The sequence below is a fragment of the Epargyreus clarus genome, unplaced genomic scaffold (genome assembly GCF_041222505.1).
Source record: "Epargyreus clarus isolate Ecla_fem2 unplaced genomic scaffold, WU_Ecla_fem_2.2 ptg000012l, whole genome shotgun sequence".
Taxonomy (NCBI): domain Eukaryota; kingdom Metazoa; phylum Arthropoda; class Insecta; order Lepidoptera; family Hesperiidae; genus Epargyreus; species Epargyreus clarus.
The window spans coordinates 12,063,032-12,090,487 of NW_027332220.1; the positions used below are offsets into that span (position 1 = coordinate 12,063,032).

Here is a 27,456-nt window from a genome sequence, read left to right on the forward strand (position 1 = left end):
GATTATCATATAAACACTACGTTTAAACATTTTTATACAAAATAGCTAACAATAAAATTATCACTGTCACCTCGGTACACGTTGTGAAAAGTTTCTTTTACTTTAGAGCAGAATTGTCAGTAATTACTTAGAGATGTTGGTACATTTGTTTTAGTGAATTATATTGATCCTGTTTTTCTATTGATTGTAATTTTTAATTGCCATTAAGCTGTAGCAGGTTATTTATTTACGTAAAAATCTAGCACGTAATCATAAAAATGGGTGGTTCCACTTTATTTTTTTATTTACACTTACTCGTCAGGAGTGTAACGCGGCTGTATGAAGTTGGTTGCAAATCTTCTTGGGCGGCAGTACTGCTTGTTTGCTACTTTCAAGTCTTCAAAAACAAACATATAAATGTGCAATAAATAATTTATTTTATTTATTTACCATATATTTTTCATGTAAATGAAAGAAATGATTACAATCAAGATAACGAGCTTAGCTCAGTTAGCTTTTAAGCTCGGCCGTCCAGAAATACTCCAGTTGGCGCACAATAAAAACTAAAACTGATACGCTACCACCGTCGCACGCGCAACTAATATTAGACGACCGCGTCAAAGATAAGTTTACGTAGAGTCGATCTCTACATTTATACCTAACATGCTACATGTCGCTGCTTAAATTCAAAACTACCATAAATCAAAATAATACTTTTTTTACAGGAGAGCTAATTAAAAAAGAAGTACTTTTTGCCTTTATAAATTTAATGTATAATACAGATTAGTTTTCGAGATGTACAGGTGGCACTTTTGTACAAAAGAGACATGCTTTCAGCGATGTCTAAGAGGTTCGACTTCAGTGGTACTACCGCTAGGCGTATTTCTGCCTAATAACGTAGGTGTGGTAAGAGAGTCATGCTTATCTGCAGCGTTTGAATTTAGTCTTCATCGGTAGTAACGTATCTGGCAACCTCGGACTCTTAACTAAAACTAAAACTAAAACTTGTGTCAACTGTGTGTCCCTCTCTATTATAATGAATGAGCGAGGGGCTAAATTGACATTGTTTTGTAAACTAATCTTTATTGAAAATTTCGAAAGTTGCATTTTGAGAAATAGTCTACAATGTATGATACCACGCTGCGTTTTATCTCAAATACATTGTCCATGAGCAATAAAGTAGAAGACTTTTTGATGATGCCTTCAGTAAAATTGCAATAATTTTATGATATAAGTAACTCTCAATAGTTTTGCTCTAAAGTTTGTTTTTGTTTGTGCACTAATTGCTTGCTAGCAAAATACTAGTATAATATTAGGTATAATTGTACCTGAATATCTAGGTTATAGAAGATACTTAATCTATGGCATCTCCTAAACCTATGAGCTTCGAGTTGGTTAGTCTGCGCGTGCGCAAGTATCGTTCAACACTATCAATGTTACCTGTTACAAACTGACATATCTCTAACTATTCTCTTCTTATATATAAATTCATTGTGTAGTTTCAGACAGGCCGTGGTGTAGTGATATGCTCTACTTAATATTGTACTAATTTTCAGTGACTTAAGATTATTTTTTGAAACGTGTAGTGAATTTTGTGTGATGGAACTTACTGTTATTTCGTGTGTATTGTGATATTCCATTACACATGAGAACAAATTGTAAAAGACAGGTGAGCGTGTATTTATATTTTATTTTTCAGACATATCCACAATAATGATAGCTCAGAAGTGGGATTTGTAGGTTTGCACATTATTGTTACGTGGTAGAACCCTTCGTTGTTTTACTTCTTAGGCAACACACCTTCTGCTTTTTATCAGAGGTTTCTAAGATTAATCTGAACATCCACAATAAAAAATATATGTTATGATTTTTCTGAATGACATATTCTTAAATTCGTATGATTTCAATTTTATTTCTATGTTTGTTTGTATCTGACGAAGTGTTTATAGTAAAAAAGTATTTAGTGATACTAGAAAGCCATAATATTTATTTAGCGTAGAGTAGCTGCTACATATTAGCTCAAAAATATTTAGAAACCTCAAACTATAAATTTGCGGTGTACCGTATTATTCTTATGAGCCATACAAAACCCACAATTTATGCCAGGTGGGATTTTACTATTATCGGTCGTTATAATATTTCGAATATTATATTTGTAAGCATATTGACCAGTTTTTAAAAATCCGTAGGTACCTACTTGCTTATTATACTCTAGGCTTAATTCAACGATTAAATAAAACAACAAAATAAATAGGTTTACTGATGAAATTAATAAATTAATTATAACTTCATATAGAAGAGGGAAACTATTTTGACATAAAACATATTTTGCGACTTTACCAAATTTCATGAAATATATTGATAGTACTGAAACAGTGATTATTGAAGAGCAAGTCTTTTTTCTATTACAACGCAAACAATATAACTGATATTTTATATGAGATTAATAATTTCATTAGTCATACATTTTTTAATTCTCTCTAGATTAAATTTTGTCTCCGTACACACAGATGAAGACGCATGGTATTCGCAAGTATAATATAAAAAAATAGGGTTCCGTGCCCAAAGGTTAACGTTATTATTAAGACTCCACTCTCTGTGTGTCTGTCACAGGTATGTCTCTTAAGACGTCCTATATAAACACTTGAAATTTTAACACAATAGGTAAGTATTATTGCGGTCGCTATATAATTAAATATTTACTGAAAATAAAAGATGTATAAATGGGGGTTCTCGTGCAAGAAACCGCTATTTTTGGACATTATTCAGTTTATCTATTGAATCGTGATGAGTAGTCTGTTTAAATTTTTACAATGCATTTAATCCTATGGCTGCTATGTTAACAAATACTATAATTTAAAACTAAATGATAATTTGGTGCTACGGAACCCTTCTGTGAGTTCGACTCGCACTTGGCCAATTATTTTTAAGTCGTTATCGTGAAATTAATGATACTATAACATCAGGTACTTCAGTTAATTTACGATGGTACGCTCTATTAATAATCAAAAAGTATATAAGTGTCAAATAAATTTTCTTCATTAGGCGTCGCTGAAAATTTTTCATATTTCTAACGATGACACTTTTTGATCTACGCATCGTTAGAGAAATCATTTTAGACATTTAAGATTTTTCTCTAAATTCTTAATATACTCATAAAGTAATTTATTTATAGCTTACAAACATTTTGGTCTTCAAATTGGTAGTCTAGGAAATCCGAGACAGTTTTGATTTCGCAAAGTGCTTTTAAGAAATTAATTTGTGTAGCTTTATTTTTCAAAGTGGATATCAATTAGAAACAATTTTATTTCATTCATTCCGAGTAGATACTAAGTGGTAGCACACCCGTGGCTGTTTCCCTGAAAGATTTTAGTTCTACTTGATGTCGGTTATAAAGGCCCATGGATAATTGATCAATATCACTTGCATGGGCTAATGCAGCAAGAAATTTTAATCATTGTAAGTAGGTAAAGACAGTACAGAACATTTTTGGTGCATTTGGTTATAATTTCCCATAGCAATAGATATGTATGGGTATTTGCCAAAAACGTTGCCCAAATACCAACAAAGTAATAATAATTAAAAGATCTAGCCCCGCAGTGGGGCACTCTTGTCCTAAGGGCTAGTCAAATAAAGCATTCTAAAAAGAACAATGACATCTGTTCTAGATATAGCCAGAAGCAGTGAGTGTAGTGTTTTCAGAAACAACACATTACTGTAACGGGAATAACTGCAATAAACTTTAGTGGAGCATTGATACGGAGTAACGACGGGCTGGGAGGCTTGTTTTTTTTTTTAATGAAATAGCGCTTTCTACTTTCAAACACACTAGGATTCCCTGTATTTTGGGTGTTATGGACACACAGAGACAAATACACAAACACCCAGACCCAGAAACAGAAAACGAAATTAATCATTTAGAAATGATTTTTACGACCTTAATTTTTTTTGTATTAAAAGTCCTACATTTTTTAGATTTGAAACTAGTTTGTAGACCTACGTCTTTATAAAAAATGGTTTCAAAACGGTTCAGTCATTACCAGCGCTAATTACATACAAGCGATAATTATTGATCTTAAACAACAATTTAAATAATAATATTACTCAATCTCTTAAACTTCGAAAATGTACAAAAATATAATAACGAAAAAGCAATTTCAATAGGAGTTTTTAAGACTACTTAAAACATTCGTTAATAATGCTATTATATTACGAAGACTTGCTTTTAATTCGAAACGAAGATCTGAACATCATAATTACGAAAAACATATACGCAAGAACCAAACGCCATTGTCTATTAAAATGAGAACTCATCCAATGACGTCACGCACTGGCAAATATATCACAGGGCAACGAGCGACGTCATCACGCCTACACGCTAGCGACTTGAAGGAGGAACAAGGTATAGGCGATAGCGTGGAGGATAGCGGCATTCCTTTTTTTTTTAAATATCATTAAATAATTAATTTTACAGTTATAGCCCCACACTAGCATTCACTGTGTTGGTGGTGCTATAGAAACATACGAAAATACAAACGTCTAAGACACAAACACAAACATCCAGACTCAGGACTAAAATCTACATATATTCATAATTTAAAATTGTGTCTGACTGGGCATCGAACCTGGAACTTTGTGTCTGAAACGTAGGTAATAAAACTTGTATTCGAATTGTAATGTAAATAGTACTTCTTATCAACTATTAGGTATATACAAGTATCTAATTGAGACTGTCTGAGCACAGTCGCTCTCCGAGCGTGATCTCCTAGCTTAGCGAGAGATTTCCTGTCCCTAATAATCAGCTATTTTATTATTTACAAACGGCTTTCCGAATTTTGTACTTACATTTTTGTATTCAATCGACAAATTTTACGCAAAATTTATTATATTAAAAAACGCTTCCGCTTTCGCTTGTGTTTTGGCCATAAATAATAATAACCATAGTAACAGTGACGAGAGGACACGTGGTGCGCGTCATAATTAGCTTTGTGTCAGTTGCGTCGAGCAGGACACCAGATTTGATTAATGAAACTGACGTTTATGCTTAAAACATAATTTAGGGTCAAAGAGATTAAAAACAGGGCTGTAGAATAACGAATAAACGCTGTCTACACTCACCTGATGACCTGAAGCGGACGGCGGGTAACCGCTGGCTCAGACGGCTCAAGACCGGTCGGAGTGGCGCAGATTAGGGGAGGCCTATGTCCACCAGTGGACTTTTAAAGGCTGATCGATGGTTGGATGACACTCACAGCCCCACACTAGGATTCCCTGTATCATGGGCGCCATGGACACACATAGACTAATACACAAACACACTCAGAACAGGTATCTAAATTCATCATTCGTCATCGAACCAGGAACCCTTTGCGCGTCAGACCGGTATGGTGACCGCTCTGCTAGGTCGCCGCGTGTAGAGCGGACATTGTCAAGTTTTCATACAGAAACTTTCGTTTTCACACTGACACCATCTCGGCTTTATCGTTTGATATCTTTTCAAAAATAACTAGCGAAAAATTATAGGTCTATGAAAACAATTTATTACCTATCTATACTACTTCATGCCGCGGCCACACGTTCGAAAAAACCTCAACTAATCGTCACAAACAAATTAATAAAGTGAAACGTTTGTATTTTTGGAGTTTTTGGCATGCCAAGCGTGTGGACGCGGCACTAGTTTTATGTCTTTGTTTAAAACAAAGGATTAAACAAACACACGACACGGTGTTACATCGTAGCGCATGAAGCCGCGACGTGGAAATCTACGACGTGCATCGTAAAAATCACGACGTCGTGAATATTGGTGACGTGTTGCGTCACTTGCGTTATTTTTACACGGTTTATATTCGTTTCACTCGCGTGTACCGTATCAATATTTTTTATTTAATTTTCATCGATTCATTTCATCAATTAATCAAACGTTTGTAAATCAAACCTTTCATTAACTTGAAATTTTGCGATGATGAATATGGAATGCTCGTATAGATGTTACAGTCAAAATCTCTTTTCAATCTGAAAATAGCATAAATTAGCACAGAATTTAGCATTCATTGGCAAATGGAAATCACATTAATAGGTATAACAGAAATTGCAGAATGTAAACAGGTTCATCTAATTATTTCGCCCTGAATTTGAGTTTCGAAACAGAAATGTTGCAAGTATTTTTGGATTATCAGATTCTCGGATTTTAAATATCATTATTGACCAATTCCTGTTCCAATATTGAACGGAAATCGTTGATAAAATCGGGCAAATACATTTGTACCGTCTCCTTACAGAATACAGTCTCCTTACAGTTAGTCTTACCTTTGGTATGAAAGATCATTTTTGCTTTCAATCTAGGATCTAGGATGCGGAGTGAACTTCCTCTTAAGGTTTTTTCGGAGCGCTATGACATGGCTCTTTAAAGAAGTTGCACAACCGGTGCAAGCACCGCTTTTCCAAGACTGGCGATGCATTGGTGATCCTTCTGGTGTTGCAAAGGCAAAGGTAAGTGCTTTTCATAGGTTTAAATATACAGATAGAGGCGCGATGCTGCTCTTGAGAAGTAAATTGTAACAAAGCCTTACATTGCGAATACGAGGAAGATATAGATGCCGTGGTTGTAACATGTTGACGTGAATAAAGTCGGTGTTAACTGTAAAAAATTAACAAAATATTAAACATTATTAAGTATTAAACCCTGTTTACACGGACCTTTAAGGGCACTGTGACTGACTGGCTAAATAAGTGATGACTATTGCACAGGCACGTAATACACACGCACACACACACACTTTCAAACACACACACACATACACACTTATACACTCATACCCATACACACGAGCACACGACACACATATATGAATTCTCATGTTAAGCGTTCGTTACGATGTACATATTATCGTAGTTCCTTCCTCATATGCAAATATCTAACTGTTTTTTTTAAATCGTCTTTACCAAACTCTTTATTAATAGAATAATTAAGTGATGTACTTAAAACAAACTGCAAAGTTCATTTCAATTTGATTTGTATTCAAATACTATTAATATAGATATCTATAATAAATGTTTAATTATCCACTTGATTACCATTTAATGGCTCTCGATTGAATGGCTACTTGAAATTATAATTCATTTGCTGGACACTCTAAAATCATCTACGCTTATTACACTTACATTATTGTATACACGGTTATACATTTTGTAAAAGCAAAAGTATAGATAATATTTACTCTCTTCTTTGGATATAAATAGTACGAGTATCTTGTAGTAGTAGTTTTGTACGTATATTTTTATGTTGAAGATGATAGAGCCCTGTGATAGAGCTGCAGTTTTGAAGATTGTAGAACCCTTTGTGGTTCGATTTCGGGGGCACCACCTCTACACTTATTTGTGTCTAATAACTGTAGTAATAGGGGCTGCTATGTTACGGTTCGAAAGGTGTGGTAAGGGAAATATACGTATTCGAGGCGTTCCAATTTCTTAGTGGTAGCAACGCATCTATCGCCAACAACCGGTAGGACCCTAATCTGGTTGACCTTTTAACGGATTTCTATGAGCATAATTCGCGGTGTAAGAGTCAGATTTACGTATCTACATTTTGTCAATTTTACAGGAGAGCAAAAATAGTGTGAAAATTTGCCACTTCAAACTTTACCAGATCATTAATAGAGATAATATACAGTAGTTGAAATAAAAATATTGAATATAGCGTTACGTCGTTTTACCATTTCATAAAAGACTACATTGTGGACCGTTTTGTGAAAAAGAAACCAATTTTTTATTTTTTGTACATACGTTCATCTGACTCTTACACCGCGAATTGTTCTATATTATAAAAAAGTGACACATTACACGGTACTACATTGAACTTGAAAGCGTCTGTACCTCGACTAAACTTCTACTAAATCAATTGAAAACCTATTACTGATTTAAATGGACTATATAAATGCATCGGTTAAACATCTGTAACTACAAACGTAGCTTGCATGCACAAACACACTGATCAATAATCCAGTGTTAGGGATGTGAAACAATAATCGATTTTAAATAAACCGATTTTTTTACAAATCGATTATTTAAATGAGCGTTATCGACGCGTGGCCCGCGACAGAATCACCATCCTTTTTTCACTGGTCAATTCTCATTTTTTAAAATCCATTATTAATTGGTTAGTTCTAGAGTACTTTTATATTGTTTATCTACAGTATTTTTTCTATTTTTTTTGGAGACAGCAATGTCGATTAATCGATATTTGCTCTCATTATCACATCCCTACCCAGTACGGATCGACCTCACAACATATTAACTAGTGTTTGTGTAGTCGGACTCTGGCATTTGTCTGCACCGCCCTGGATTTAGTCTTTCTTCCCCGTTTGTTTATTAAATGTGTTTTGAATATACAAATTAGCCTGTAGTTTGGAGTTTGAATCCTAATCTCTTATATGCGTATAAGACATACAATGCGAGAGACATATTCACATTTTTACATGAACATATTTTTTAAATTATCAAATGAGCATGCAGTCCACTTGATGGAAAGTGGCTTCTGCAGTGAACATTTATTTATAGATGTCAATTAAGATTATTAGTTTACAATTAACTGGTTACGGATATGTTGCTACCACTAAGAACATAGTAAAAATGCCTTTGTTTTTCATCCATGCGACCTTTTCCAAAGGGACATACAGCAGCGCATATCACAGCTATTTTTTAACCTTTTTTGAGGAACCTAGTTTCGTTATTATTCCTAGTAGAAAAAGCACAAAATTCCAATTGTTTATTTAAGTGTAATTTGTTAGGAAATCTACCTTTTCCATTCTTAGGTCCTATCGTAACGAGGTTCGCAGCGTACCTCGTAAATAGCGCTGGAGGCCGTAAAACGAAGTATTCTCGGTTCAAAGCAGGTGAGGCTGCGGTCTAAAATAGATCTAATTACTCGTAATGGCGACACAGATTTCCATTTGCTCACGAGTTCATGACGACTTCACGACATGAATCAGAAAATTGTGGAAAGGATACCATTTGGAATCGAGTGCTAGGAAATATCCGAGGTTACAATTTAAGATAAATCAACGTCAAATAGTTCTTATTAGACTAAGTTGGAACGTCCTATTAGATATATACCTGTTCGTAATCAGCCTTAGTCATAGAATACAGTTGCTCTACATTGTTGTTAAGGGATGGAGGTAGATGTAGCAATGATACTGTCAGGATTTAACCAGGAAAAATTTCACCATTTCGATATGAACATAACATTTAGAATACTTTAGCGAAAAAAATATCGAACTCTTTAGACAACGCATACGCGGCACGCACATACGTGTGTATCCGTACATACACGGATATGTGAACATACACATCTTAATATCTGATTCTACAGGGACAAATAATTCTTATTGGAACCATTATGCGTGCAATACAATTGGTCTATCTAACGGAGAACTCAACCCGGAACCAGCCATACAAACCTGTATGGAACTGTATTCCACAAAGACTGCTTATTGCTGTTCATTCGTTCATTTATTCGACAAAAGAAAATTTCGTTCACATTTTCCGCGACTACCGATCCCTTTACCTCAGTTGAAACATATTACGTTACGAGTATACGGCGCTCTTCCCAAAAATTAATTTCAACTTTGTTAATATTGTAAGTTATTTTTCAGGAAAGTTCAGCTTTGTTACGTTTTTTCTGCTTCCGTCCTAATTAGAACTCTGTGCCAGCGCGCTGTCACCTAAGTTTCTTGATTTTTCTACACCGTTCTATTTAGTATTTCCTTTCAGCGTACAATTAGGGATGTGAAATAATAATCAATTTTTATAATCATCGATTACTTTTTAACAAATCGATTATCTTTTATGAATCGATTATTTAAATGAATATGAGGACATGGAGCTGGAATGAGAGAGCAAATTTCGTTTTACGACCTTATTTCCGCAGCTTATTTTGAATTCAGTTTCAAATATCTCTTCCTAAATTATTTCTGATAATCGATTTTACTAATCGGTTTATATACAAAAAAGAAAAAAACGATTATTAAAAAACCGATTTATTTCACTCGTTATAACATCCCTATAATGCAATATCTAGTATTTTAGACGATACAGTAGGTATAACAAAAAAATTGTCAGGAGCACTTTTTGATCAATATTCATTTTTATTGAGACTGTCATCACGCTACTTTAAGCTTTTATTAATTTTAACTTTTATTTTTAGTTGCAATTTTTTGTTGTGATAAAAGTAGGAGAAGTATCTACTTCTAGGCATCTGCCTATGCCATAAAAATTATAAGTAACTAGTTTTATATATAGGAGTAGCAGACGAGTAGAAGCCCCTCCCATGGATATCTGTAATCAATCAAAGACAAGATAAGATTTCTACCTGAGGTCAGCTACAGATATGCCGCTACTCTTTAGGACTAAGCTAGAATTCCTCGGTAAGGTATGTCTTCCTTACCACACAAGATATAAATATCGTAAGCTCAATTGAAAAATGCACACTGCATAATTAAAACTTTTCTAATGTTCAGTACTATGTAACTATTCAGTACATAGGTGTCAGCTTGGTAAAACGTATAGGGAGGTACTCTATGCGTATGAGTAGAGTATGCTAGTATGAGTATGCTCTATCTATTAGTATGAGTTTTACGTTTTTACAAAAATGTCTGTTTTTGTATTTGCTTACGTATGTGTCCATACATTATCCATCAACCCTAGAGGACTGTATCAGAACTGATAGTACAGGTAATATGACAGCTTTTAGGAGAGCTCGCCAAAAACTATGTCAGGAAAAGCGCCAGCTGTCAGGTTTTTAAAATTTTAAGTAACGACTGACTGTCAGCTGTAAATCAGCGTATTAAAATGTATATTCTAAAACTTAAAATACTATCGAGGTAGATATTGAAATATAATAGTATGTTTTTCCGCGCAAGAGTCCATATTATCGTTTTTTTTATCAAAAATTCTAATTTGCACAGGCATGTGTATTATTCACAAGTAGGTCGAGCAGGATTGTCAGACAATTATTCTTACTTTTATATGTTCCATGATGTACATTACGAGCAAACTAACATTTACTTATGAGAGACTACATTTTATACGTAGCGTCGGTTGCAGTCAGAGGTTTTTATCACCCACTCGAAAGGCACTTTTTTCGGGATATAAAGTTTTTAAACTAAGTTTTTTTCTGAATCCCTGACAACGTTTGTACAAAATTAATGACAATCGGTTATGTAGTTAAGGCGTGAAAGAGTAACAAACAAACTCACATTCGCATTAGGACTTTAGTCCCAGTGACTACCTATTCGTGGTACTACAATGCATTAATTAAATCTATCTTAACAAAATACCTATTCCAAAACTATTTTAAATCTTTTAAAACAGGATAATATATCTATGTTTAAAACAGATAGGATCTACAAAATAATTTTGACAGCGGAGTCGAAATAGCCGAAATAGAAATTTTAAAAGTCAAATGTTTTGAGTTCGAGCAAAACGAAATAACAAATCTGTTAATTCGGTTGAAGTCAATTTATAAGTCATGCCAGTTGGTCGTGACGAATTGGACTGTCAGTTAGTGTACGAATTAATTATCATGACTTGTGTTTGCTAGTATATTTCTTTTAAATTATGTAGTAGAGCGATAACGCCCGTTGTTAATAAACAATCTATCCACCGTTCACAGATCGAAATTTGACTATTATTCCACAATAGTCAAATTTCGATCTTTGCTAGGTATTAAGGTGGTAGAACCATTTATGGTTTGACTCCAGCGGCACCACCGCCACACCTATATCTACCTTATAACAGCAGTGTTAAGGGCTGCTCCGTTCCGGTTTGAAGGGTGTCGTAAGAGAGACATACTTTGTGGTGGGTAGCGGCGCATCTGTGGCCGACCTCAGGTAGGAATATCTAATCCTATCTGGGGTTGATTACAGATGTCCATGGGCGGCAGTACCCACTTACCATCAGTGAACTGCATGCTCTTCTGCTACTCCTATATTATAAAAAAAAATAAGCATGACACCATTGCCATATCAATTCTTTATCTAATTCTCTATTTAATTAATCTTCCACATTTACAGCTCAAATCACATTCGCTTTACAAGCTCAATTACGTAAATACTGCTATAAATTTAAAGTCTGGCGCCATTTTAACCGGAATAGAATAGTAACACTCATCGCGCAATAAAATTAAGGATATGTCCAATTTTTCAAAACCGTCCCAAACGAAACACAAAGTGTGATGGATAGTAAAAACATGTCGTAAATAGGGATGATCAGTCCGGGCGCTGTGTATCGATATTTTGGATCGCAATATCATAATAATATCGGATTGTAGTGATCCAATCAAATTCATGACATTCCGTGAATCGATTTGGTATTGAATCAAGATTTTTAAAAGAAAAGTCTTAATTTAATAAAACGTGTATTGTAATTTTGATAAACATTTTAGTCGTCACAATGGTCTATTAAATACCCATTTTGACACACGCCATCCTAATTTTATTAATGTTTTGAACTAACTTTGTAGTAAGCTGTTTACGACCATTTACTAATTTAAACATTAAATATGATATTGTGAATTAAATTTTGGTTTATGTTTAATCTAAATGAACAAATCAATCTGCTGTGAAATGATTTCAAAAGACATTTTTATATACAATCCATGGATGTCTTGTATCGATCCACAAATAGATCGTAGATGATGCTATCGATAGTAAGCCCGTATGGATCATATCCCTTAAATCGATATATATAAGTATCGATATAAATCGAGCAACCCTAGTCGTAAATCTACCACATCCTGTCAAAACTGGCCGGAAGTGACACATGACATAAATTTTCTTAACTAAAGAATATAGAATTATTTATGAAGATTACATGGAAACTTTAAACGAAACTTTTAAAATGGCTTCTAAATATACTATACTAACGTAATATGTTGGTTTTGAACAACTTCCGCTGGTAAAGTTTTATCGTGAATATGTTAACATGAAAAGTTATGTAAAAAGTTTAATTAGTGACATATGAATTTATTATGTTAATAAATCACGAATCCCATAGATAAAAGACACTATTAAAAAATTATATTAATATAAAATTCAGATCAAAACAAAATTAAAAATATTTTCAAAAGTTGGAAATACTTTGATCATAAAAACTTGAAACATAGCTTCGTATTGTCTCATGATTTACGAATTTTAATAAAATAATTTCGAAATTCCATTAAAACTCTAGTAAAAAGGTCTTAAAAATTACAATACGTCTTTAGTAAGACCTTTTATAACCCTCATTGTAAAACTTTATTTATGACATTTTACGATTTCACCCGCCATTAATATTAAAATCCATTTTCTGGTGAAATGATGCGTAGGCTAATAAATGGACTATTTGCGAAGACTTATTGAGTACTGTACGTCTGTACGGGGTAATCTTGGGAATAATCTAACTGATTAATAATAACGATTCAATTTACTCGACCATCTAAGATTCCTTTGTGGTTCGACTTAGGACACACCACCGCCGCAGCTATTTCTGTCTAATGACATCAGTGTTAAGAGCTGCTGTGTACGGATTTGAAAGGTTCGGTAAGGGAGAGAAACTTATCCGAGACGTTCCAACTCAGTCCTCAGGGTCTGTAGCCAACCTCTATAACCATATCCAGTTTACATTAAGAATCAAATCTAATCTGATTCCTAATCTAATCTATTAGATGCCTAATGTAGTCTGGAGATGGTTACATATGTCCATGGGTAGCAGTATCCACTAAGACAGTCTCAGTTCAAAGCTTGTATATATGCAAGATGTTGAGAAAACTTCGATATGATCTTCAAACAGCACCGTCTCTTGATGACTTATTAAATTTCGCAATATTACTCATTTAGTAACATGTGGCGCCATCTCTTGATGAGTGGCGGGAAGTTCACACATTCGAAGTTTAGTTGTATTGAAGGTGGTAGAACCATTTGTAGTTCGACTCCGGCGGCACCACCGCCACCTTCCTTTCTGCCTCTTAACAGCGTTAAGCGCTGCTGTGTTCTGGTTTGAAGGGTGTGGTAAGAGAGACATACTTTTCCGAGGCGTTCCAGATTAGTCCTCCGGGGTAGCGGCATCTGTGGCCGACCTCAGGTATGAATATCTAATCCTATTTGGGGTTGATTACATATGTCCATGGCCGGCAGTAACCACTTACCATCAGGTGGTCTGCATGCTCGTCTGCTACTCCTATGTTATAAAATAAATTATTTCTTTAATACTACTAAGGTCTGCATTTGCCCCCAGATCCCCCAGCCACCATGAGCTAGGTCGATGGCGCGGCGCAAGCGCCGGCTCGCGTCCCGCGTGCGCGGCTGCGTGCGGAGCTTCCTCGCGTTCCTCTTCAGCAACGTTGGTGTCGTGGTGCTGCTCGTCGCTTATACCATTGCTGGTGAGTTCACTGGCTTACACTGTTACTGTGTGGATTTATGCAATTGCCGCCCGTAGGCTATGTAATTTTGCCGCCCCTATTGACCATTACAACGATGTGCTAATTCAGAGCTGTTCAGACCAGATACGATGGTGGGCCAATACAAAAGTAAAACCAAAATTATCTACGTTAATTCGCAGAAATAAGTCAGTAAGGAAAATTTGAGAAAAAAGGTCGTCCAAGATGTATTTGGCGCCCCAAAAATTTGTTGCTCTAGGCTCCAGCCTATTCAGCGTATTTGGTAAACCTGCCACTGTCATGATTTGTCTGACGGCGATCTATGAATATTGTTTGTCTGTAAATATAAAAAATTGCGTCTATGTATCTGTCAATCTACACATCTTCTATTTTTAAGATGTGAATGGAGCTCTTTTTATAGTTCCTTTCTTTCGAACTATATTTGCTGTACCTACCTAATAAGGAATATAGGCCTCATCGTAGAATATAGTCCCTCGTTTTCCATTAAATTTTTAGAGATATAAGATTAATAAAAATACTGAATATTTTTTTAAACAACCTTTAATTTTAAATCATAGCAATGTTTGTTTTAGAAACAATAAAGTCGGGCTTACAAATATTATTTTACTAAAACTGTAAAATTTTATACAACTTTTGTAATTAATAACTAAAGAGTGTTATGTTAGCGCGAATTAATAACTCATTAAAATGCTATAGAAGTGTTAACAAATAGCGAGTGAAAATTGGATTGTCATTATTTTACTATGTAATAAATCCGATGTGAAATTGGATCGAACAATGGGCGGGATTGGAGCGCAGTTTACGGCTTTGGATCGTATTGTTCCTTTCAAAACATTTAATTACCGTCCCTATATTATTCAAAGGATTCGATATTGTGCCTGAAAATAATGGAATAAGCCCGTTCACGTCGTTAGCGAATTGAATGAAGATTGACTCAAAAATGGATGGTTTAAGTTAATGGCTTCACGCCTTTTGTATGTAACATGTTATAGTATAGTGGAATTATAATTTCATCTGGATTTTATCGAAACATAATTATTATTTCCTCTCAGAATTCTGCCATAATAATATCTGAAAACAATAATGACTTATATGGGGAATTCTGCCTTATTTCTCGAAAGGTAGTCAGTTCGTATTCTATCCCAACTTTTTACCGAACTACGGACGGTAATGTTTTACGGCTTTTCAACCTTTTTTATATATGAGATGTCGTTGGAATACTCTAAATTGTGGTAACTTGTTGGACATTTACCAACTCATATTGATAAATATTAGGTTTTATTGGTAAATGTTAGTATTTTTCAATACTAATTTAGACATCTAAATATATACGAGCTTAATGTATATCGACCCTTATTGTAAGTAGTTTCTTACAGTTCCCAATGCATAATTTATCTGCCAGAAAGTAAAAAAAAACTTTAATGAAAATTTAATTACAAAAATTCCAAGTTGGAGATAAAATAACTTTATTCCAACAGAGTCTTCATCAAGTAGTTTAAATAATAATGGCACCGTCAGACAACAGAGCTTTGAGCAAACTTTTGAAAGCTCATTAAGTTAAGACCAACTTTTTATACTTGCATCTGAACACTTGAACTTAAGACATTTTCATATTAAAACAATTCATGTTTTTAGAAATTGTTTTTCTTTACAGTATTTTAATCATCTTTGATTAAAATGCATCTCAAAGATTACATGTATCTACAGTTAATTCAATTATTGTTAATGATGTAATACTTTAATTTAGATATCTTTGCGTGTATTCCACATCTATCTGAGATATGAGTGTCGAAAGGTCCTCACTGTGTCCTGAGGTAAAGAGAATACAAATATCCAAAAGATTTTTTTGAAAATGATAATTAAATGATATTTATGATACTTGATTGGATGTTTTGTCGATGTACCTTATAAAATAGTGAAGTAATGAAATACATACAGACTACGAATTTTTTCACTGCGTAAAAAATAAGATATGCAAAATGTAGGGTAAGGATCACGACATATTTTCACATATTCAGGGGTCGTGCAATGAGAAAGTACTAACCCACCAAAGCAAATATAACTTCCAAAAAGAAAATGATTAATTTTAAATCAAAACCATCATTATTGTGAATAAGGCCGTAACCTAAATATACCAATTTAATAAATCATTATTTGCAATGACATTCGTCACGTCATCACTCAGTCCTGACTTTAATAATTATCTTCCCCGCAAAAAGTCATAAGAATGCCCTTATAATTACGTAAGGTCATTGGCAAAATAAATTTTCCTAGTAAACAGGGACCTTTGTCGTTGATTAATTAATTTCCTTTGTCTGCCAGAGGTCCGGTAATGATGGATGTACGGGTCAATTATACTCACAATTGAGCCTCTTTTATTTTTTAAATGTCATTATTTTTCCCTAACGATGTGCGAACAAGATAACTCTGGAATTTAGTTATGGGTTCTGTATGTTTAATATTTGAAAACAAAAAGATATACTTAGATCTTATTTCACGCTGTTATTAGTATTTCTAAGTTGTTAGAACCTTTTGTGGAACCTCGGAGGCACCATCGTCACATGTATTTCTGCCTAATAGTAACATTGTTAAGGGTTGCTGTGGTTTGAAGAGTGTGGTAATGGAGACTTATTTTAGGCGTTCCAATTCTGTCCATGGGGGTAGGGGTAGGGGTAGGGGTCATATCTGAGTCTAGTTACTCGTATATTACACATGTCCATGGGCGGCAATAGCCACTTACGGTCAGGAGGATTGCATGCTCGATTATGCATACATGTCAATATGTATCTATAAATAATCATCTTAATATAGGTAATACGGACCCCTAAAGTTCTAGTTTCTATTATTCTATTATGAATATTTAATGAGCAATGAAAAATAAATTTATTTTACTCATTAATGAATCATTTTATAACTGTCTTTTAAACGATATCTATTTCGTTTCAGGTGCCTTCACGTTCCAAGCAATAGAAGGTGCGGGCGAGATAGAGCGAGTGCACCATATGGCGAGAGAGAGAGACAACACCGCTCAGCATTTGTGGCAGAACGTCACGCTGGCGCTCAACTTGTTTAACGAAACTGCGCTCAAAGATAGGTAGGTTAAAGGGAGATCTTCTGCCAGGCGAGGTGATGATGCCTACGGAAGGACTTAGTCCTTAGTGGACTTTCGTCACATTTTTTAAAACTGTGTAGTTACTGTTGACTTTAATAGTTTTTACCTTGATATCAAATTTAGTCACGAAAGAAGACTAATCTCTAAGGCTATGATTGCTTTCTTCTTAGATTGAGTTCCTGGAACATGGAGCTTGTACGTACAACATATAACATACGAGTAGTAATATGAGTAATCTGCAATCGTTTTTTAAAATGAAATAGGTGCCCAAGACTGTATTAAAGAGATTTAATCCTTTACTCTTAAAAATAGATTTAGACCTATTGGTGCTCCAAATGTAGCACCTCACTGACTATTTTCCATTTCCTAGCAGTTGCATTCACAAATATAGTGCTTCATTGCTGTCTTAAGATATTTAAGTTGCAAAAAATCATGTATTTCATCCAATGGTAAGTGATCGCCGCTGCTCATTGAAACCTGTATCAAATTTAATATAGAACAGGGTTTCTTCTGAACAGATCATAGAGGCATTGTTTCTCCTAAGATGGCAGCATCAATGAAAGCCACTCTATTTGACATACTGCTTAAGTTCCTTCGTTTCTACCTGAACAAATCATAGTGTCATTGCTTCTTCCAAGATGGTGGCATCCCGTCCAAATGTAAGTCAGTCTATTTGAGACACTGCAGATTTTGCCATCAATTTGTTTCAGAATAAGCTTCGAACTACACCAGTACCAGCGGAAGATAGTCCGTGCGGTGCGGCGCGGCTGGGACGGCGGCCGCAGCTCGCGCCAGTGGAGCTTCTCCTCGGCCTTCCTCTACTCTCTTACTGTCATCACTACTATCGGTAACTGGATCTATATTATCGTGGCGACTTCCCGCTATTCAACAAGATATGGTGCTACGAGTATTCTAAATCACGCTATCGAAGTTTTCTAAACATTTTGCATATATACAAGTTCCGAACTGAGACTGTCGGAGCATCGCCGCTCCCCGGGCATGATCACCTAGCCCGGTGAAAGATCTCCCTTTGCCAAAGTGAGATTTGTTGAGTAGCAGGAAGTCATCACATTCTCATTTGTCATTTGACATCTCATTGACAACCCGCGTGGCGGAGCGGTCACCATACCGGTCTGACGGTCAAAGGGTTCCGGGTTTGACCCCCGGACTGTTTTGGGTCTGGGTGTATGAGTTTAAGTCTTTGTGTGTGTCCATGGCCCATGATACAAGAATCCTAGTGTGGAACCTTTAAATTTCTCCCGAATTTATCTAATTCTATCCGACCTAACAGTACCTAATCGTTTATGGGAATACCTATTTCTTATATGTATAAGTTAGTAACCCCAAATGTTTAAACACATTTTGCAATATAGAATATGAGAAATTTTTATCAAAATTATTTTACCGACTACAGCACTCTACTCGTATGTCTTTACGCGCACGGTTAACGTTTCTGTGTTTTGTCATCTGAAACGACCTATATTTCCATACTGTAATGCTGCATCTACACACTTGCCGCAAACGCCGAACCTCTACAAACGTACGTTGTGCGGACGAATCGCAAGTTTAAACAAACCATGTCAAACGGTCTATGCACACGTTTGAAATTGTAACGGTTTGTTGAGATTCGACAAGGGTCCAGACACTGCACTTTATAAATACATAATCCAATAAAAACTATTTGTTTAAAATGTACGAATTTTAATATTATAATTATCGTTAAATTAATAATGGTAATTTGACAATTTTATGTTCATATCGCTTCAGTATGACCGTAATTGCATTTAATACTTTTGCAATTAAAACAAAGAATTTTGTATGAAAATAATTTACATAATGTTTGTGTAATAATAAATGGTAATGAGGATGCTCATTGTAGTGTAAGTCGTTATCATTAATTGCGGTAATGATTTATTGTAAATAATATATTATTATGTGAGCGAAGGACAAAGTATTTAAAATAGGAGACTGTTTTGTGATTTATTGTCACTGATATTTTAATACTAAATATTAACACCGTACTGTTCCTTACGGTATATTAAAAATACAACTAGAGAATTAACGGTTATCTAAAAAATAAAATAACGTTTATGTAACACCCGCACTTTAAGGGTCCGTTTACACAGACCGGCTCGGAGAGGAGAGCAGATTTTTATTACGTTGAAAACAGAGTTTTGAGTAATTGTATTAAGGTTTATTTTTGCATGTGCTTTTTTGTCATTAAGAAAGCTTGAATGCGTTTCGTGTGAAATAATATGAAGAGTCGACCGGCACTGATTGCGTGCTCTTTGTCGCTCGCGCAGACGATCGGCTCCGATTGCGAGCGCATCCGCTTTCAGATCTTTTCTAGCCGGTCTATGTGAAATGGTTGGCGGCTCCGCTCTGGCCAATTCCAAGCGTATACGATCCGGTCTGTGTGAAAAGAAAAATGCAGGCCGTTGCTCTCGTTGTGTAACTAACACGACTTTATTTTATATACATAGATTATGTACAGTATAAGTCCCCTATTCTTTAAAATATAAAGCATTTTTCAATACATCATCCGTTTCTTTACAACATAACTTACATAATTTTGTATATTTACAGGTTATGGTCACCTTAGTCCTCGTACCAGCTGGGGCAAGATCGCGACCATCTTCTACGCTCTTCTGGGGATGCCGCTATTCCTTCTCTACCTTAGTAATGTTGGTAAGTTCATATTCAAATGTTTCATGAAATCGAAGGGGCTATCATGCTGCTCGTCCCATGATAAGTGGTAACTGCCATTCATACATTTGTGACCAGCCCTTAATTGGATTGGAGCCCTACCTAAGATCATTCTAATTGGGTGTACCCTTATTATGCCCCATTGCAGTGCACTAGCCGTTCCCAACAACTGGGAAGGCTTGGATTATACTCTACAACATCATTTCAATTTCAATCCTCATCACAATCCTTTTCAAGGATAAATCTGAACATGAGGTTATCTGAACATGAACTCTAAAGCACTTAAATTACAATAATTCTGTCACTCACGTAAGTCTGTACCCTTACCTGGAGTTTTTACATTTCGACAAATATGACTGTTTTGGTATTTGTTTACGTATTTGCCCAAACGAATTCCAATCAGCGTCCCCAGCGGATTGGGTCAGAACTAGGAAATCGTATTGGCCCATACGTAAACAAATACCAAAACAGTCATATTTGTCGAAACGTAAAAACTCCTAGTAAGTGTACTGGTATCCGACGTTGCCTGACTTTGCAGGTTAACTGTTACGTACAAGCCAAACGCCAAAGAGCGCCGTACTATTTAACTATCTGTTAACAAAATATCACTATTATTTATATCAGGTGAACTGCTGGCCAGCTGGTTCAAATGCTTATACGCATTGGTCTGCCTGTGTCGAGGATGCCCTGGCTTCACACGGAGACGGGTGATCAGGATACGGCCTCCGGTAAGTCATAAAACTAAACTTAGGAGAACATAATTACAATGACTTTCTACAATCTTAGTCCCACACCAAGATTCGTTCCCCATATTAGTCGAAGGTACCAGGACCACAGAGATGAAAACAGAAGAGATCTAATTATATGCTGGGTATCGAACTCTTAACCCTCTACTGTCCGCCCGGTATGGTATGGGCCCTAAAGTCGAAATTGTCTATAAGTATCATTGCGACAATTTGGAAATTGTTTTTATTTTCTTAAAAATAAATAAAATAAATAATTAAATCGTCGAACACAAATGGAAGGTACCTTTTTGGAAATTAGTAAAAATGAGAGGTGCGTTTCTTGGCGTTAAAATCAAATCAAATCAAATTTTTTTTATTCAAAATAGGTTCTTTACAGAGCACTTTTTGAATGTCAAACTATCACCACTTCACAAGGTGTTTCGTTATGGAGAAGAAGCGGCGAAAGAAACTCCATAACACACATCTTTTAAAAAAATGGATTTTACAATGTTAAACTAAACCTAATGGTACATGTGGAGCTGGAACTACTGTGGAGTTCGAACATAGTACTCTAACAGAAATATGTGTGGTAGTGTTACCAAAAAGCGCCACTTTTAATGATAATCTGTATCGTTTGTAGATAGAATTCAGCGAGGCGGAGAGTATAGAACGACCGGAGGGCTGGAGGCCACGCTACTCTGAGTCAGACGTGACGCCGGAGTACAGGATCCCACCGCCGCACATAGCTATGTACTATCATAGGTATGTATAAATTATAAGGTCCTATATATATATATAATATTGGTACTACATGTATTTGTATAATACTATATAGAGTCTCAGGGAAAAATATAGTCCTCCTTTTCCGTTTGAAGTTTTTTTTGTCTATGCTAATGGAAGGGCCCTTAAGTCCTCCTCTCCTCCCTATTTATGCCTTTGGATTACACAAACTCTAGTGTGCATTATCAGGATCTGTTATATTTACTATAGTTTATTTAATATATTTTTTTTATAATATAAGATTAGCAGACGAGCATCCACAGTCCACCTAATGATAAGTGGCTACTGACGCCCATGGACATCTGTAATCAACCCCAGATAGGATTAGATATTCCCACCTGAGGTCGGCCACAGATGCGCCGCTACCCCTGAGGACTAAGCTGGACCGCCTCGGTAAAGTATGTCTCCCTTACCACACCCTTCAAACCGGAACACAGCAGCGCCTAGCACTGCTGTGTTCCGGTTTGAGGTAGGTGTGGCGGTGGTGCCGCCGGAGTCGAACCACAAAGGGTTCTACCACCTTCAAAAAGTAATAGTAGAAACTAATAGTTAGAAACATTTATTTTGTAGCCGGGCTTAGAATATCTAATAGTAGTATTGTTATCATTGATATCAACACAGAGGCACCAACGAGTATACAGCCAATCATTGGTAAATGGCCTCTGCCGCCCATGAAAATCTGAAGTCAGCCCCAGATAAGATCAGAGTCCTCCCTGAGGTCGGCCACAGATACGTTGCAACCCCTGAGAACTAACTTTAAACGCCTTGAAAGTACCTTCCTTTACCCCGCCCTTCATACCAAAACACAGCGGTGCTATACAGTTATAATACGGCAAAACTGACGTAGGGGTGGTGCCTCTGGGGTCGATGTAGAGGTCTCTGGGGTCGGGTTTTACCACCCTTAAAATGTGTTACTATATTACCTTAAAAACATCTGTGTAATAAAATAAAATGTAGTCTGACCTCAATTATGTTAGTAAGAAATTCAGTATCTTCTAAAATATTTTGCCGTGCTCCAAATTTTAATGTTCGTTAAGTTTCTCAAATTTTACCCGAGCATTACTTAAATAACATCTTTTAAGTAATAAATAAACTAGTCTTTGTGGCCCTGAATAACTTAGCTTTCGTAAAATAGATTTTGAGAGAAAATGAACGTTGTTTAGAATGTTAAGTATTACTTCGTCTTTATGCCATTACTTTTCAGTGTAATTAGTTAATGAAAGGTTTTTTCATGGAATATTTTTTTGTATTTAAATGTATTTTTAAAAGATATCGGTAAAATTATTATATACGGCAAATAATTTATATTACGGTAATCTATATACTTAATACGATATTTATTTATGCAAATGGTTAGGTTTGATTTCTGACTTTTCAGCTGAAATTTTTGTGGCGAATAGGGTATCTGAATCTAACATTCAGATGTTTGGAGCTTGTAATATTCGTTTAGTACCCAAAACATAAGGAATATGGAACCATTAGAAAAAAACAAAGTAACTTATTCAAAGAACTGGAATTTCAGATATTTTATTTACGTAAAAGTAAGTTATAGATTATATTTACTTGGCAATATTTTTTCTCAGGCGCCCAGAGTATATCCGGAGTGTGTCGATGCCACAACCCTGGCGGGATCCTCGGGTGGAAGCCCTCAGAGGGTGGTCGGAGCCGGCCTATAGGGCTGAAAGCGTGGGCTCCAGTGACTTCAGCTACGTGACCTTCGATGCTCAGACCATCACTGTGCCCATCAGCATGTGTGTTGGTGTGATGGTGGGGTGAGTGATTGCACTGTTAGCGTCTTTTAACCACTGTAACAAGTGTGGATAAGGGGAAGATTTATTATCTGCGTCATTCTGTAGCACCGGATCTGTAGTTCTCGTCTGGTAGTATTACAATTATGGAGTTTATGGACGGCGGTAATCACTTAATATCAGATAGAGATACTGTCCAGCTCGTTTCCTTCGAAAATAAGCATGACGTCCACCTGATGGTAAATGGCTACTGCCGCTCATGGACACCAGTAATCAACACCAGATAATATCGGCCTACTTGAGGCCGGCTACAGATAATTTGTTATCCCCATGGAGATTTGAAGGTGGTAGAACACCGGCGGCACCACCGCCACACCTATTTCTGCCTAATAACACCAGTGTTAAACGCTGCTGTCTATTGGTTTGAAGAGTGAAGTAAGGGAGACATACTTTTCCGAGGCATTCCAGAGTAGCCCTCATGAGTAGCAGCGCATCTGTGGCCAACCTCAGGAACAAGTCATACCTTATCTTTAAATTTAAAAATGTAAAATTCCCAAATCAAGAAGTACATCACACGAGTTCTAAAACGCAAAATATGAGAGGAAATTGCCAGGCAGATCAGAGTAATGCAAGCCTGAGCAAGTCTTAATGAATGTTTCATGGAAATGCATAGTTTAAATCCTTTTATACTGAGTGCTCTCGGCTCATGGGCGGTGAGAGATAATCCCTGTCTATTTTTCTCCTGAGATGTAATGTGAAAGGCTGGATCATGTAAAACTTTGGAACGGAACTTGAAAATGTGAGCTTCAAATGCATGCAGTAGCCATATATATTCCTGCATGTTTATTATTAGCATGATATGAGTGATATGTTGGTCTGATAGAGCTTCGGGTTGATCTCCCGAAATGTAAATGTAAATGGTGAATTAAGATTTTTATTCTGATCTGGGTAACCATCGAAACTTGAATTAAACGGTGGCTAAGCAGACAGAGACAAATAAAATTAACGAAAGAAAAACTCGGTACCAACACTATGTTTGTCATCACAGCTGATAATATCATAATTTTATAGATCACATTATTGTAGTATTGTATCTCGCTTTTTGGTTAATTATTTCTAAAGGGTCGGAGATTTTCCAAAATGGAAATTTCCAGAACACTGTCACACATATGTGAACTGTGCGCAGTACTGATATTGATGTTCTCATCTCATCTTATTGAGGAATCAATTATGTACGTATGTATCTAAATATCAAATTCTTATGTAAGTGAAGTTATATTTTCAAGAAATTAAGTCTAACAAGCCTTACTCAATTTTATTGTTCCAGTTACATAATGTTCGGGTCAATGTTGTTTGGCATGTGGGAGAAGTGGGACAAGCTGGACGGTGCCTACTTCTGTTTTATTTCATTGAGCAGGTAATAAATAAGTTATTGGTCCTGATGATACTGTCAAATTTGTATCATTTTATATTTTTTTACAGATAAATATAAGGTAGATAGTAACTTGTTTCGAGTAACATTTTAATCCAAAATAGTGGCATTATCCTTTGCGTCGAGTTCGTTCTGTAGGTATGTAGTTTTGGTAAAAGCTATTTTGAATAAAACTTGGTATAAAAGTATTATATTAATAATTCGTGCATAGTTCTGATTAACGCTTTTATTCACTGAATTTAAGCAAACGAGTTTTCGACATTGTTTAATTATTTAATTGACAAGACATATAGCTATCTGTGAAAATTAAGTTTAAAATCCCTTTCCGATATTTCATTAAACTCTATATATTGTCAATGACAGTAACATGAATCTTTCAGTATCGGTTTCGGGGACTTCGTGCCAGGGGAGAGGGTGTACACCCCTCGCATCGAGACCTCGTTCATCGTGTGCTCGCTGTACCTGATGCTGGGCATGGCGCTGGTTGCTATGTGCTTCAACCTTATGCAGGTAACTAACCTTTTTTAGCAATGACCTTTATATTCATAAGGGGAAAACTTTCAAAAGGTACCCGGTACTGTGGGAGCGACACAGAGTTATGTGGGATTCTTACCGCACAAAAATTACCCCGGTTAAAAAGGACTCCGTGATTTCCAAGGGATCTGCACAGATGAGCATAACGCTCGCCTCATCGTCTTGTGTGTATGTAAGCACAAATACCGCCGTTTGCCTTCGTAAGCTACGGCTAATTGGAATGTAATTAGGTTTCCCACGCTGGTTCAGCGTTCGAGTCCAAGGCACTTGATTTTTGAAACTATATTCGTATTAAAAACTTTTATATTATACCTACTTATCTCCTTATTTACGGGTGAAGAAAAATTGCATACATAAGAGTTAGTTAAAAACAATTTGTCAAAGTTCTCAAGGGGAAATCCTTGTCCAGTAGTGGAATAACGTCATTATTCATTAATGGATTCTTTAACCCCATCTGCTAATCCCCTGTCGTCCCTTTTTCTGAGTTAACACTACATACCTGTGGCTAAATACTATTAATTTACAATGAAAGCGATAATTGAAACAGTAAGTGTACAAATATTAAAGCTGTATAAATACAAGTGAATTAAGTAATCTCAGATACAATCTTGTTACAGGAACAAGTGATCCACTACCTCGGGGGGATAAAACGCGCTCTGAAGAGAATCTGCAGGTGCAAGAGATGACATAATCTGTTACACATTCATATATTTTTAAATGTAGACAACGAAACAAATAGACTCTTAATTCGTACTTAATAATTGTGGATTAGAATTTATCTTTATTTTTCATTTAGAATAAAGATATCGTTACGAAATGTACCTACCTATATTCATACTTTATGAAGTTGTAAAATGTTTGAAGCTACTACTACTACTACTACTGAAAAGCAGCTAAAACGTGCAACATCATGTTTTAGCTGTTTTTCAGAAGGTAAACGCGGGAACAGAATGCGAAAAACGCGATGCAATATTTAATGCAGTCGATAAAGCGCGCGTTTTCGATAACGCGATCCGCCGAACGCCATAGCTATTTTTCTGGAAGCGTAGACTTACAGGCGACACTTCAAATTAGATCTATTTGTGTTATGATTATTTAATACCAAAAACGCGCATTATGAGTCTATTGGTAACAAATGTACAACTTTACTAAACTTAGTAATTGTAAATAGTATGTAGTCTTAACTTAGACATACCTATTATGTAATACACGATTAACTATTAAGTATACGATTGAAATATAAGATTATTTGAAATGCGTTTCACTTTTATTTTCTATAAATAAAAAATCCCATCTGCAATGGTTAATGGTAACTTCCGTTAATGGACGTCTGCAATTAATCCTGATTTAAAATTTGGGAGAAATGTATCTGAAATTTGAAATTAACACACACACACAACAGGTAGGTCACACTCTGAAGAATAATTGCAATACCTCTTGTAACGTACCTTACCACATCCTTCAAATAAAAATAAAGCGTCAACAAGCCCCTGTTATATACAACTGGTACCATTCAAATTTTTGAAATCCAAAATTCTCATATTTTTAAATAAAAATTGACCCTACGACAGCGGTAGATCATTCCACCGATCATTTAGACAACGATGGATAAAGATCCTTACAAATAATTCGAAAGCAAGCAAAACAGTACGCAACAAAAGTTCCTCAGCAAATAAACAGCTTCATACGGACATTCCCACGTACGTAATGCGAACAGCTAAACAAAGTGCACGCCCGTACTATAAATAAAGGAAAATAAAATCTTACTTTTTAATCCCGTGCCACTTACCGACATTAGGTGCTTAAGAATGCACTCATTCCTTGCTACAGAGGAGCGTTCTGCTGGATCTCTAGAAAACCCTTGATATAAAATACTCGTATATGACAATAATATATTATTACAATAGTTACGCTTATGCGTTGTAATTGAAAAAAGCCGTTAAATGGCTGACACATTGTCAGGATATCATGGTGTAATTTACGCGGAACAATGTTGTCATGTGCAGTTA

The 27,456-nt window shown here is 35.7% G+C and overlaps 1 protein-coding gene across 1 annotated transcript; it reads left to right on the forward strand.

Moving 5' to 3' along the window:
* The first annotated feature begins 1,391 nt into the window (after positions 1–1,391).
* On the forward strand, positions 1,392–26,695 carry sand (potassium two pore domain channel sandman). The gene is made up of 11 exons (XM_073078603.1): positions 1,392–1,648; positions 14,248–14,392; positions 17,357–17,504; positions 18,233–18,369; positions 20,109–20,210; positions 20,853–20,956; positions 21,594–21,715; positions 23,317–23,505; positions 24,809–24,898; positions 25,294–25,423; positions 26,065–26,695. Exons 2-11 carry the CDS (start codon positions 14,275–14,277, stop codon positions 26,131–26,133), a joined length of 1,209 nt encoding a protein of 402 aa, XP_072934704.1. The 5' UTR covers positions 1,392–1,648; positions 14,248–14,274; the 3' UTR covers positions 26,134–26,695.
* The last annotated feature ends 761 nt before the right edge of the window (positions 26,696–27,456 follow it).

What these genes read in the sequence shown, in the direction of transcription:
- sand (XM_073078603.1), top strand. Translation starts at nt 14,275, where the DNA reads ATGGCGCGGCGCAAGCGCCGGCTCGCGTCCCGCGTGCGCGGCTGCGTG. An exon ending in TACTGTCATCACTACTATCG is followed by an intron (nt 18,370 to 20,108) that starts GTAACTGGATCT and finishes GTATATTTACAG; the next exon opens with GTTATGGTCACCTTAGTCCT. An exon ending in TGTGCTTCAACCTTATGCAG is followed by an intron (nt 25,424 to 26,064) that starts GTAACTAACCTT and finishes ATCTTGTTACAG; the next exon opens with GAACAAGTGATCCACTACCT.